The following is a 13990-nucleotide window of genomic DNA, read 5'->3' on the forward strand; positions in this document are numbered from 1 at the left end:
ATAATCATAGAGTTCAGTCTATATTCAGGTGTTGAAAAATCCAAGTATAGACTAGCCATAGCTTCTTCAAATAACGTATGTAAAACCCTCAATGGAATAGAGTAAAGTTTTGTACAAATATGATGTGGACCCAATTGTCTGTTGACGTGAGGCAAAAGTGAATCAAACGTGACATCATTTATACTTGGTCTTTTATATGAACGATGTCCGTGACTGCGTTTTCGTCTTTGGGTATTGGGAAAGAGTCCCATCACATTAACGTTATTTCCTTGTGGACTAGTCAAATTTCCCACATCATATACATTATCATTGCATCCTTGCCCCCTTTTTTGTTTTCTTTTTTTTTTTTGGTTTTTTTGCCTTTTTGTTGCCTTTAAACGAGACTATTGAAACCCTTGTAAAATCAACTCGCTTGTCAGAAGCCTGCCGCGATTTATAACATCATTGTAGGCAGAATATTTTTTGCGTATCGAATCAGTTGAGAGACCTAAACATCTTTTTCAGGTGATAATGGAATATTGCTACATAAATATGGGAAGCTGACGTTTAATTGTTAGTTTACCGTTAACAGATACATGTATATTCAATAAAATATCTAAGTACGAAGCAGATGTGGAAAATTCTGTATTGTCTTTTATTTCATGTTCACTGGGATATATGGAATCGACATATGGATGAAAATGATAATTGCTAATAGATAAAACATCGAGGATATATCTAAACGTCGAGTTGAAGGCCACAGCAATATTTGTTTCTTCTCGTGCAGAAGCTTTTGATTCAGTAAATCATGATGTGCCTGAGGTCTGACGGAGGTCAAAAACATAGTACTCAGAGACCGCATTGTTCGATTTGGAGTGACAGTCACTTTCTAAATTGTAAAACCACTTTTGAAAAAGAGAGAATTTAACATTAGTATCAAAGTTAAAAACAGTGTCTTGAATTTAATCGAAGCTGTTCATTTTACAGCGTAATCTGAACTATCATTTAAAACAATATGCTGTCCATTATAATAGGGATTGTGAGTGTGAGTGGGATCTTATCAAGACAGTCAAAGTGATAAGACGTCATTAAACTATACAGAAAGTATTTCCTCTACATTATAAGGGAGTGTAAATTATGAAGGGGAAGTGGCTGTGCCTTTTAAGTTTAACATACCTAAGTTCAATTCTTGTAAATGCAAATGAGGGCTGTAAATCACACGAGGACAGAATTCAGACATTGGAGCATCAAATGTGAGTATGTATGATCTTACAGAATTCAGACATTGGAGCATCAAATGTGAGTATGTATGATCTTATAGAATTCAGACATTGGAGCATCAAATGTGAGTATGCATTATCTTACAGAATTAAGATATTGGAGCATTGAATGTGAGTATGCATGATCTTACAGAATTCAGACATTGGAGCATTGAATGCGAGTATGTATGATCTTATTCATACCAGATATTCTATGTGATTATTTTAACTGTTGATGATTCATTTCTAAAGTGTACGGGCATTACATTTTTATTGATAATTAAAGTATGAAAATTTTTCGTTGTCACACTCCTCTTCCTCGAGTCGATCGCTCACAGATCCTAATAAAATAGTCAGGGGAGGGCTTCTTAAAGAAAGCTTGCTATTCCTCATCTGTGGTTGATCGACCCGACCAAGAGCTTAACGTTAACTTGATTCATATATCCTCCGACCTCTAAGGTCTTCTGAATTTCTGTCGAAATATGTGTCCAACTTCAAGAAACCAAACCTGTCGCGTTAGCTAAGTCGTAGAGCGTTTGTTTTGTAACCGGGGTGCCGTGAGTTCGAGCTCTGATCGTGCCATGACCGAGTAAAACCTCTGATGTTAAAATAGGTAGTGATTGCTCCTTCGCCAAACGCTCGGCATATATGAATTAGAATCGCAGATATTTCGGAAATGACCTTAAAAACAGAGGTCATGTGTCGCGGCAGGCGTTGGAACGATAGATAACCTTCATTGCTACGGCCTTGAGTACTAAGCATTGGTTTAAATTTCTGGTACTTCACCTACAACTGTTGCCGTTTTAATATGACTGAAACATTCTCGACGGGACGTAAAATAAACAAAGAATCAATCAAGTAGGCCAACGCCACTCATTGATCGATGAAATCACATCACGGGTGTAGTTTACTCCGCTCTTCTTGTCTTCAATTAAGTTGACTTCACGCTTTGAATCACCATTCTTCTATACTTGTTTCATCTTTGCCAAATTACACAAAATTCAGTCCGAATTTCCACAGAGCCTCTAAAATATATTTTGAGGATAGAGTTTGTAAGGAAAAATACCCAATGTAATTAGATTTTGATTATTCTACTACGATGAAAAGTTATCCATTGCTAGAGGCCTAACCGAATACATTGGTATATTGATGGGTTGGATAAAAATATATGATGAACTAAAGGTCATCTGACGTCAGTGAAATTACTACAAACAAATCGGGCTGATTTTTCTTTCTTAAAACACATTATGCTCTTAAAAACGATTAATTTGTGAAAATATTTTAGTTTGTATGAAAACATAAACAATTATTCAATTTGGAAACAAAACCGTCTGAATTTCCTCTGTCCTTTATTGCATTTTAGGCGTAAATTGTTTAGATAAACGACACAAAAAAATCACATTCAGTCTGAATGCATTCAGAATTTTTAAAATTTCATTTTAAGAATGCATAAGGGTACCAAAAAAGAAATATGCTTAAATATTCTGATCTCATTAAAAATACCTTTAAAAATATTCAACCACAATAATCAAATGTTTGGCTCGAATATTTTTGAACACAACCTTATTTTGCTTTGAAAAAAATAATTCAAACAATCTTTCATCCAATATTGATAATTTGATAATCCAAGACAGTCTTGTGCCATTAGTTGTACTTGAACCATTGTAATTCATTATAGTAAAAGTGTAAAATGTGAAAAATACTAACAAAATTGACATGAATCAACGGAAGATGGACACATTCTAATTAGAATATTAATGAGTTAACTAGACATTCATGTAAAGAAATACGTGATGTAGATCTACACAATTATGTACCCCTCTAGACCGCAAAAGATATTGTTTTAGATGTCTAAATTATTTGATTGCTATTGATTCTAGCTATTCTCAAGTATCAACCTATATTTTGGAGAAACGAAAAATGTTTCAAAGAGGGTGTGATGTAACAAGATGGTACATTTTCCGTCCCAAAAAACAGCGCACACTAAACATTTTCATAAAACTTTTTACTGGTCATGTTATCAATTCGTATAACGTATAGTAAACTTCATTTTATATCTGGCATTTGTCATATGATTCAACAAGTTAGAATTCGTGCTTGGAAATAAGTATTGCATAAGATTCATGGTGGACACACAAACTAAGATTTAAACCAGATTGAAACCCTTAAAATAGTATATAACGTAACGACGACACTCCAATTATCACCATAACTTAATTAGGACAAAGACTAAAACAAATCATTCACAGAGCGATCATATGCCCTCTTTGATTTCTAGATCAGGATTTTCATCATTTCAATTCGTAAATTCTTCTCCAACTCTTTCTCAAGAGCAGCACACTATAGTGCTCGAACATTATCCTCACTTGTTTTCTTGGGCTACGTCCTAAAAGAATCTACACATTGAGAAGGATTGATTTCGACTACGGATAAATCCGTTTACCTGATCAAGATATAGGGTTCACGGCGAATGTGACCGGTCGACAGGGATGCTTACTCCTACTAGGCACCTGATCCCACCTTTGGTATATATAGGAGTCCGTGTTTGCGCAACTCTCTATTTTGTATTGCTTATAGGAGTTATGAGATTGATCACTGTTCGTTATCTTCACCTTTCATTTAACCATTGAACATGTATCTCTGCTGGTGAACAGTCTGTCCCCGAGGATACTTGTCGCTCAATATATGTTCTTTCATGAAAATACACAATAACGATACAATACTGGCTGATACGTCGCCCAGTATAAAAAGGTGTCACTCTATGTAGTCTACAATTTGGTTGGTGTCGCTCGGATTATTATCCTTCGAGGTATAAAAACTTTATCGTATGTACAGTCAAATAATATTCAGCTTTGGTACAAGAATCAAAATTTATATACCCAAATTAAAGATTGTCATGTTCATTTAAGAGATATTTTAATGAATTCTTTTCAGATCTCAAATGCTCGACATCAAAATGTTCCGTAAAACATTGTAAAATTTAGTAGTAATCTCACCGGACGTAGTTTCTCTACCAAAACGTTTGATAATTTGACTTATAAATCTTCTAACGTTGTCTACGCTATCGAGTGTAACCTATGTGGCCTAATTAATGTTGAATAAACTAAGGATTCACTTATTAAAAGAACATCGGGGCACATATTTCAAATAAATAATGGTGGTAACCAACTTCTTTACAAGAATTTTAATTCACCGGACCACTCCATCTTGTCCATGAAGGTCAGGATTTTGCAAATATTTTACCACCATACATATAGTCCAACATTAAGTACACCTTTTCATTGACAACGAGAAGATCACTGGATCAGGACTCTAGGTTCTGCATTTCCATATAGATGCAATGATAATGTATATGATTTGGAAATTTGACTAGTCCACAAGGAAATAATGTGAATGTGATAGGACTCTTTCTCAATATTCAAAGACGGAAACGTAGTCATGGGCATCGTTCATATAAAAAACCAAGTATAAAACGATGTTACGTTAGATTCACTTATGCTTTACGTCAACAGACAATTAGGTCCACATCATATTCGCACAAAACTTTACTCTGTTACATTGAGAGTTTTACATACATTATTTCAAGAAGCCACAGCTACATGTAGTCTATACTTGGATTTTTCAACACCTGAATATAGACTGAAGTCTATGATTATGGATGTTGTAAATAACAGGATCTTTAGACTCTTTAGGCAACCACACTTCATGGATGATATTCCTTCCAAATTATACCACAAGTTTCTTTTGCTCAAATTTTCAAACAAAGGAATAGTTGGCGTCAACATAAGCAACATTTTTCGTCATAAAAGAGTTCAGTCGTGTATTACAACTTATTTCAAGTTCACGTCTACACCCATTATTTCCTACAAATAGACTTCTACTATTGCATCCAATTTTTTTAAAATTATAAACAAACTTTGCAGTGCCTAGATATAGACTATCTTATACTTAATCCACCTACTGCTCTTGTTCTTCATTTTCTTTGAACTATAGTCCAGCTGGATATGTTATTACTGGTGTTGTTGATATAGTTGGAAATGAGGACCTCACATCACTGATAAAAGGTCCTAAATACTCAGTCTTTCAGTCTTTCAATTCGCAACAGAACTTCATCTCTAATTAACAATTGTGTCAAGGAGGGCCAGACGATGGGCTAAATATGAGAAAAAAGAACTTGATACATTGTCAGAATGGATTAAAAGTATAGGAGAAATATTAAAATCCCGCATTAGACATGTTAAAACATGTACGTACCATCTATCCTTCTGTGTTTAGTAAACCAGAAGTGATAAAAGAACCAGATAAGTTACATGAGGAACATGTTTTGGTTTCAGCTGACAAAGCTTGTAACAACATTGTCTTTGTTTGTAAGGAAAGGTGAAGATAACGAACAGTGATCAATCTCATAACTCCGAAAATTAATACAAAATAAATAGTTGGGCAAACACGGACCCCTGGATATACCAGAGGTGGGATCAAGTGCCTAAGAGGAGTAGCATCCCCTGTCAACCGGTCACACCTGCCGTGAGCCCTATATCCTGATCAGGTAAACGGAGGTGTCCGTAGTCAAAATCAGTGAGCCAAGAACGGCCTAAAAATCGGTATGAAACACGTCAGACAGCATTTGATCCAACGATAGGTTGTATTGACGAACTAAATCGTTATAACGACCATAGAATTTGCGAAATGCTGACTTCAATCGAGAGTGTTCAAAACCCTGTACCATCAACATATTTGTCAGTAGCTTTCCTCGATTTAAAGCTCATTATTGCAACTGTATTTTAAACGAACTTGGCATTAATTCCACTTTTGGTAATCGTACTTATACTCCTACTGCGCTTTCAAAAGATGAAATTCTTCAAAACAATGCTTCAGTTGTAGATACATTTTTAAAATATCCCAGTCAGTGGATTGGATGAATATGAATTACCGTACCTATACTTCATAAAAACACTTATAAAAATAGATACATTGCTGGATCCAGTAAGTGCTCTACCAAGCTCCTACCTTTGCTCCTCATGAAAATATTAACAGTTGTGAAGAAGAACCTTAAAAACGTACCGTGGAATTACATATGCCAGAAGTGGTGTAAATCAAATGTGGATTCTAAAAAAATTTAAGAACTTCTAGTAATCTTCTCGCAAATGAACAACATCAAAACGTATGACTTTTCAACACTTAATTACTTATATGAATGAAAGTAATGGTAATTGTAATTGTGAAAAATCCAATGTAATTGTAATTTAATGCATTACATTTTAAAGTAATTGACCCCAGGTCTGAACTCCGTTTACCTGATCAAGATATAATCCTCACAGAAGGTATGACCGGTCGACAGGGTATGCTTACTCCTTCTAGGCAGCTGATCCCACCCCTGGTGTGTATATGTCCCGTCAACCTGCCACACCCGCCATAAGCTCTATATCTGGATCAGTAAAAATAGTTCGTAATCAAAACCAGTTTGTCGAGAACGGTTTAACAATCAGTATGAAACATTCCAGACGACATTTGACTAAATGATAAGTTGTATTGGCAAACTAGATCGTTATAACGACCATAAAATTGGCAAAAGGTTGACTTTAAACGAGACTGTTGAAACCCCTGTCACATCAGCTTGTTTGTCAGTAGTCTACCTGAATTAAAAAAAAAATATCATACACCAAACAAGCTCTTGTGTATCGAATTAGTTGAGAAATATATAAATATATGCAGATTGTGGAATATAGGAAGTTGACGACGGAGAATCTGAACTCATATGCATGCGGTTTCAATATCAAATGCAAACTGTATAATTATAACAGGTTCTCAATGTACACGTTTTAGGCTATCTTGGAGGATCAGAATATGCCGCAAAGGGGGCGTCAGTAACCAATGCATGTCTTTCACCTGACCCAATATTTGGAAACTGGTCAGCGGTGTCATCCTCTAATTATATGTATGGATCGGAACTGGACAGCGATGTTGCTGGACCTGGTACTGAAACCCAGGACAACACATGCGCAGTGTGTAAGAGCAAAGTCCACTCCTCGTCAGTCATGATTCCTGGAAGGAATGAGTGTTATTCTGGTTGGAAGAAACAGTATGGTGGATATCTCGTAACTAGTCCTATAAATTATTCGCCAAAAGAAACAATATGTTTTAATGAGCATCCTGATTTCATCGTTGGAGGTGGAGCTGATAATAATGGAAATCTGCTCTATCCAATCCAAGCAGAATGTGGGTCACTAGAGTGCCCGCCTTATGTAAATGGAAAGTTGTTAACATGTGTTGTATGTACAAAGTAAAACAATATTTTCATTCGTGGTCCAACTTGTCATTTCCATACCCATTGAAGGGTGAAGATAACGAACAGTGATCAATCTCATAACTCCTTTAAGCAATTCAAAATAGACAATTGGGCAAAGATGGACCCCTGCATTTACTAGAGGTGGGATCAGGTGCCATGGAGGAGTAAGCAAAATAATACTATAAATTGATTGATACAGTGGTTGTTCTACATCACTGAGTGATGTGGTGGGGTAAATGTATATTTACTTGTTCAGCGAAAGAACCTTTGGATAATATTTTAGCAATGAATTTATCATTTTTTGAAAGATGTGGTCGTATAATAGAAGCGGTGTGTACATACAAATTGAATGGCGCGTGTTACGAATTTGTTACGCGTCGTGTGATTGGTCCGAACTGGCATTGTTACCCGAATGGTCTCGAAATTAATTGCGGACCAATCAAACAACGCGTAACAAAATCGTACTCTGTGACTTCCTCTAGAGCTTCCAGTGGAGGAGAAGAAGCCCTGTCCGAATCAATGCTCGCAAGAGTGAGAAATTTAAAAAAGGAGATAAGTTTTGATTTAGCATGACATCTTCCTGACCTACCGCTAGACAAAATTCCTTGGATAACGCTGTAATTACTTGGAAAATGTGCCCCTAAGCGGGGACCTCCTGTTTGTTTACAATTCTTTGTTTCATATCTTGTGTATTTTATCATACTGGTAGCTAAAGCTTACAAAATGCGTGAATAGAAAGAGGGATATATAGATGTGTAGCCACAAAAAAGAAATTTTCAAAAAAGTAGTATTCATACTTCAGGTGCCTGTGTCTTATGACCGACACAGGACGTGCTCAAATTTCATGACTGTGTAGTGGAAATGGTAAAATGCAGGTATTTTAACTAGGTTGATACCTATCAGCGACTAACTGGAAACCAATAAGAAAAATCATCAAAGCACCGATAGCGTCCAGAAGGAATACGAAAAATCAGCAAATTATCGTTCAAAAATGATAATTTTTCAAACAATTTAATAAGCAATTTCGAAATTATAATGTTTAATACTTGAAGACAATTGAAGTCACATGGAAGTTTTTTATATCACATAGGGTCATAATAAAGGTTAATAATAACTGAATATTTGATTGATTGTGTATTGTTTAAAGTCCCTCTCGGGAATTCTTCACTTTTATAGAGAAGTCACCATTGCTGATGAAGGGTTGCAATATATAGGCCTACGCTTACGACCTTTGAGCAGGGAAGGATCTTTACCGTACCACACCTTTTTTTGCGGTTTCATCCAAAAGACCGTCCCATTTAGTCGCCTCTTACAACAAGCAAGGAGTATTGGGGACCTATTCTAACCCGGATTAAAGATTCCACGAAAAGAGCATGGGCTCAAGTAGGGGACCACTTAGACTATCATTTCCTGCCCTCTGGTTGGAACTGTAGGGTTTCCAAAGGATGGAATAACTTTACATACCTCTTTAAGGATTGTATTATGGGATGATTGAATGGCACAAATTGATCAAAGTATACAAACCCAGAGAACACTAAAAAGGATTCACGATCGCCTTTGTCGCAAATTGAACTCACCTGGAAGCTCTTATTAATGATATTACATCACTTAGGGTTTTTATTGAGGTTAGTAACAACTTCACCTTTGAAAAGTTTACAGAAGGAGTATGGAGACGAGGTAACGAACGTCATGGACTATCATTTCCTGTCCTCGGTTTGGGATTGCAAGGGTACACGTATCACCTTTGGGTGCCTGATGGTAGGGTCATTTTTCAGACATCTCCAATTATTGAACGGGGTCCCTTGAACTCAATAGAATTCAATTACCAAACTTGAAAATTAAGAATTTGATTATTAATTGTTTGAAAAATATCAATTTTGATCGATTATTAATTTTTAGTATTTCGTCTGAGTACTATCAGTACTTTGACGATTTTTCTTATTGTCTGCTAGTTTCAGTTTAGTAGCTTTCAATACGGTTATTTCAAATGCACAGCTTTCTTATAGTCACTGAAGTCATTTCGTTTAATTAGCAATAGTTTAAACTGTTAAAATGTTCCAGTATTGAGTCTATGTTTAAAGACATGTTTACGTTGTTTACATAGACGATGGTCCACTTTGGCAGAAGAGTTCCTATCTCGAAACCTTTTTCGGAAAGGTGGAATCAAAAAATGTGTAGTAAATTAACATACATAATGTATCAACTCTCGCGCAAACGCTGAATACAGCAATGGTACATACAAAGGCGTCTGGGTAGCACAGAAGGGTGTCCGGGTAGCGCTCTCGCTTCTCACCACTGAGACCCGAGTTCGATCCCCGTGATCGGCAGTGGTTGTACATGTATGTGAGAGGGTATGGCGGTCGCCCGCTCGGATACGTGGGTTTCCTCCGGGTACTCCGGATTCCTCCCACATGAATAACCCCCTAGCGCAAACATTCGTGTATCAAAGGAGCTTTCATGGGTTATCCTTAGTATTTATGTATGTAGGTTTGTATGTATGTATATACCGAATAAACATTTTTATTTATTTATATTCATTTTGTCATAGAGATGGAGTATACACGGAAAAGGAGGTGGAATGGAGCGACTCTGTAGTGGAGCGACTTTGTAGACTAGGACATGTGTATATCATAGCTGACCGGTCAAAAAATACAATAGGATGTTCCTAAAGATCCGGTCAGACGACTTAAAGAAATCTTAAAGAAATAAAAAAGCAAACCCAAAGCCAAATCATTCAAAACATCTTATCTAAGGATAAGAAACAAAGAGACAAAAAAGCCGTGAAATCTTGGAAAGCCGTGGCTAAAACTACAAGGAATGCAGTATATCGACATAACATTATAACGGTAACAGGTCCCATTTTCTACTGTCTCTTGCTTTTATTTCGAAAGCATGATTACGAATATCTTAGTCCTGTAAATGAACAGTAACATCTGCTTAAAAGGTTCATTATGCTTTTGCTGTAATACAATAGCGGAAATTAAACGGTTTTTTTTAAAACTAAGACCGTGATGAAACAAGTCCTTCATATTGATTCCCCCCTTTTCTAATATGTACGGAGTTAAAGAAAACACTTCACAAAGGTTCAATCCAGGTATCAATTACTGAACAGGTGGCGTAAAAAAAAAAAAAAAATCTGTTCACGTGTTATAGAATACGTAACTACGATTTATTCAGCCACCCTATATATCAAACCGTAGTTAATTAAACGTGACATATCATACCATAGAATTTGAACACTGTTTTCCCTATCTTTACCTTTACAGGAAGCTCGAAGAAATACAGTGAAATCAAAGAGAAGGTAAAACTCAATTCTTATCAACACATAAAGGAATAGGGTCACGTGGTGTGGTCTCGCGCAATCTTACTTCCGATGGAGAACTTCCGGAGACAAACACACATTTCTCAGCATTGCAATAGACTATGAATTGACTTATTCGAGTAAAAAGAAACTATCATAATTTTTTTGGTCGTGTTTGCGTGTTATCAACTTGGTTTACGGCGAACATGTAAGATGTCCAGGTTCCTATCTACTCCCGGTTTGGCGATAAAACGGGGGGAACAATGCAGGTAATAATGTAAACAATCAATGTCTAAACACTTATTTACACGTTTTCTGTATCTCACTGATAAATATTTTGTAAATATACATTTACCCTTGCAGAGATAACTGAAATCGACAGAAGCAAAGACGGTGTGAAGGATGAAGACCCCTACCCCTTTTCACCATATATCTTCGCCTTTCATACAGTGGCGGATTGTTAGCACTCCCCCGTCCCGTTTTCTTCCGCCACAAAGGCATTACTGGCATATAAAGATGAAAATCTAGATTTGGCACCTAAAATGGCTGATACTTCGTAATTTTACTTTTACATCCCCCCCCCCCCCGTTGGCCTTTGGAATATTCTGGATCCGCCATTGGTATGGGAGAAAATATTTAGAAAACAGTGAAGTCCACTGTTCGTCTTCATCAACATACCTTTGACCCATGGAGAGGGCTTATAGAGGCATTGTGCCTGGTGCCTAATCCAAATTATGTATGTTTTTTCTACATATACATGAATAAAATGCTGTTCAAATGAAATCAACATACTGTGGGTGGGTTCGGTTTTATAGAAATATACAGAATTAGAGAATATTTAAGTTCTGTAGAAATGGGGGGGGGGTATTTATATTCGGTCTTAGTATGAAATTGAGTGGTTTCAATTGTATTTCCTTGCGGAAAAATCATTCATGAATTGATTTATGTAAGTTTTTGAACGATTCATATCAAATGTAAGCTGAAATAAATTCATACTGAAGCGTGACTGATTTCCCACATACTTTATGAAGGCTTGGACAGACACGAGGGGGATAGGAAAGACCGAATATGATTAACCCCCTCGTTTCTACAGAAATTAGAGAATATTGTGCTTTTCCATATACATGTATTCATGATAAACTTTATTTTCATCATCCTTTTTAGACTTTTAGAAATACAACACATGACCAATAAAGATACATGTAGTCTTCAAAATTCAAAAAACTAACGGAAAAAAGAAACTGCGCATTATAAAATTTAGTATAATTTTTCTATATTTATTGTTTATATTTATAAAATCTAAACAATCGATAAATATTAAGGTGATGTTTTTGAACAATATCGGATAGTACCCGACTCAGATGTACGGACTTTTTCATGGTTAGTGAACACATGTTGTTTATTGAAGTGTTCGTATGCACGAGTTTTACTGGCCAATACTGTTTGGAGTAAGAAGTGTAAAAGGTTTGTTTGGACACTATTCGTTAAGGAAAGCACTTTAGTTTTGACAAAATTTACCCTTCTGTCATGCCACGACTCAGCGAAAACCAACGTAATTGTGTTGTTGGACGCTTCAAGCTGGAATGGCACAAATTATCGTAGCAAGACACTTTGGAGTTCATCGGAACACCATCCAGTCATTATGAAGACGTTTCCAACAAGCTGGTAACACTCGGGATCGACCACGTTCTGGGCGTCCTCGTGTGACGTCGCGTCGACAGGACAACCACATTAGACTTGTGCACCTGAGAAATCGTTTCCAGACAGCAAGTTTGACTGCTCGTAGCATTCCTGGACTTTGACCAATCAGTCCAAGAACTGTGCGTAATCGTCTGCGCGATCACAACATCAGACCAAGACGTCCAGCAGTGCGCCCAATACTGCTTCAACGTCATTATATCGCTAGACTAGCGTGGTGCAGACGACATCTGAGAATCAGAATACAGGACTGGGCCAATATTTTGTTCACTGATGACTCAAGATTTCATTTGGATAGCAGTGACGACCGTTGTAGAGTGTATCATCGCGTTTGGGAGCGGTACCAGGACGTTTTTATTGTGCTACGTCGACAATTCGGTGGAGGTAGCGTTATGGTGTGAGGTGGAATAACAGCACGTGGAAGGACCCCTCTACAAATTGTCAATGGAAATCTCACCGGCGTACGCTATCGAGTTATTTTATCGCCACTTAATGTATATATGGCGGCTGCCAATTGCAAAAGCAATATAATTCGTATCGCTGAGTGATTATTTTGGAAAGATTTAGAATAGTACGCAAACACGCAGCATCGTTTTTCAAAGTGTATAGGGACAGTCGGAGGAGAAATTGTCTTCTACAATTGTTTACAAGCAGAAAAGGAACCTAAAATCTGTCTTTTAAGTCCAAACTCCGTACTCCTAAATTGGAGGGAGGGGACTCCGTTCATCCTTCAATTGATCAGTTCATTCATTATTACATTTTTACCATTCATTACTATCACCCAAAGAGTGGGTTGGGGGCCAATCCGCCAATCAATCTTATTACACATGTGAAAATCATTTAGTTTGCATGTGAAAATAATAGAAATTGAACGTTGTAAAAAAAAATTGAGGGTCAGCCCCGTGGTTCTACGTATTTAACAGTACAATCGAAAAACAATAATTTAATGCTCTTAATTGTGTGTGTGTGTGCGTATATATATATATATATATATATATATATATATATATATATATATATATTCAAAACTGATTTATTTTCCTCCGATTATATTATTGAAAGTATTCATGTTCCCTACGTAATTTATAATAAATATGCATATGTTTGCCAACCACAATGGAGCTACAACAGGACCTATTTTACCTAATATTGGTCTATCAAGAAATACACATTGTAGTATAAAAGAATTGACACACGACGATTATTCGTACGAATCAATGTGAAATATAAATTGCCACGAGGGATAACTCGTACCTACATAAGATGAGATAACTCGTCATCGCCAACCTGTAAGCTATAGGTATCACACCGGTAATTATTTTCACTATATATTACTATAGAGGGGAAAAATTCATTAAAAATCAGTTTACAAAATTGATGCCGAATAACGCAGTCAGACACGTTCTATTTTACCTATCTCGTCTGCCGACACCAGAAAAACAACACCCTACGCGGCATTTTCGAAAA

At 36.5% G+C, this 13990-nt stretch overlaps 1 protein-coding gene across 1 annotated transcript; it reads left to right on the top strand.

Moving 5' to 3' along the window:
• Nucleotides 1–1056: 1056 nt before the first annotated feature.
• LOC125675710 (uncharacterized) lies at nucleotides 1057–7537 on the top strand. The gene is made up of 2 exons (XM_048913493.2): nucleotides 1057–1232; nucleotides 7062–7537. Exons 1-2 carry the CDS (start codon nucleotides 1175–1177, stop codon nucleotides 7520–7522), a joined length of 519 nt encoding a protein of 172 aa, XP_048769450.1. The 5' UTR covers nucleotides 1057–1174; the 3' UTR covers nucleotides 7523–7537.
• Nucleotides 7538–13990: the final 6453 nt, after the last annotated feature.

This window comes from Ostrea edulis, chromosome 3 (assembly GCF_947568905.1).
Source record: "Ostrea edulis chromosome 3, xbOstEdul1.1, whole genome shotgun sequence".
Lineage (NCBI taxonomy): Eukaryota > Metazoa > Mollusca > Bivalvia > Ostreida > Ostreidae > Ostrea > Ostrea edulis.

Coding starts and splice junctions, on each gene's coding strand:
- LOC125675710 (XM_048913493.2), top strand. CDS start 1,175: ATGCAAATGAGGGCTGTAAATCACACGAGGACAGAATTCAGACATTGG. Junction 1,233..7,061: donor CAGACATTGGAGCATCAAAT/GTGAGTATGTAT, acceptor TACACGTTTTAG/GCTATCTTGGAGGATCAGAA.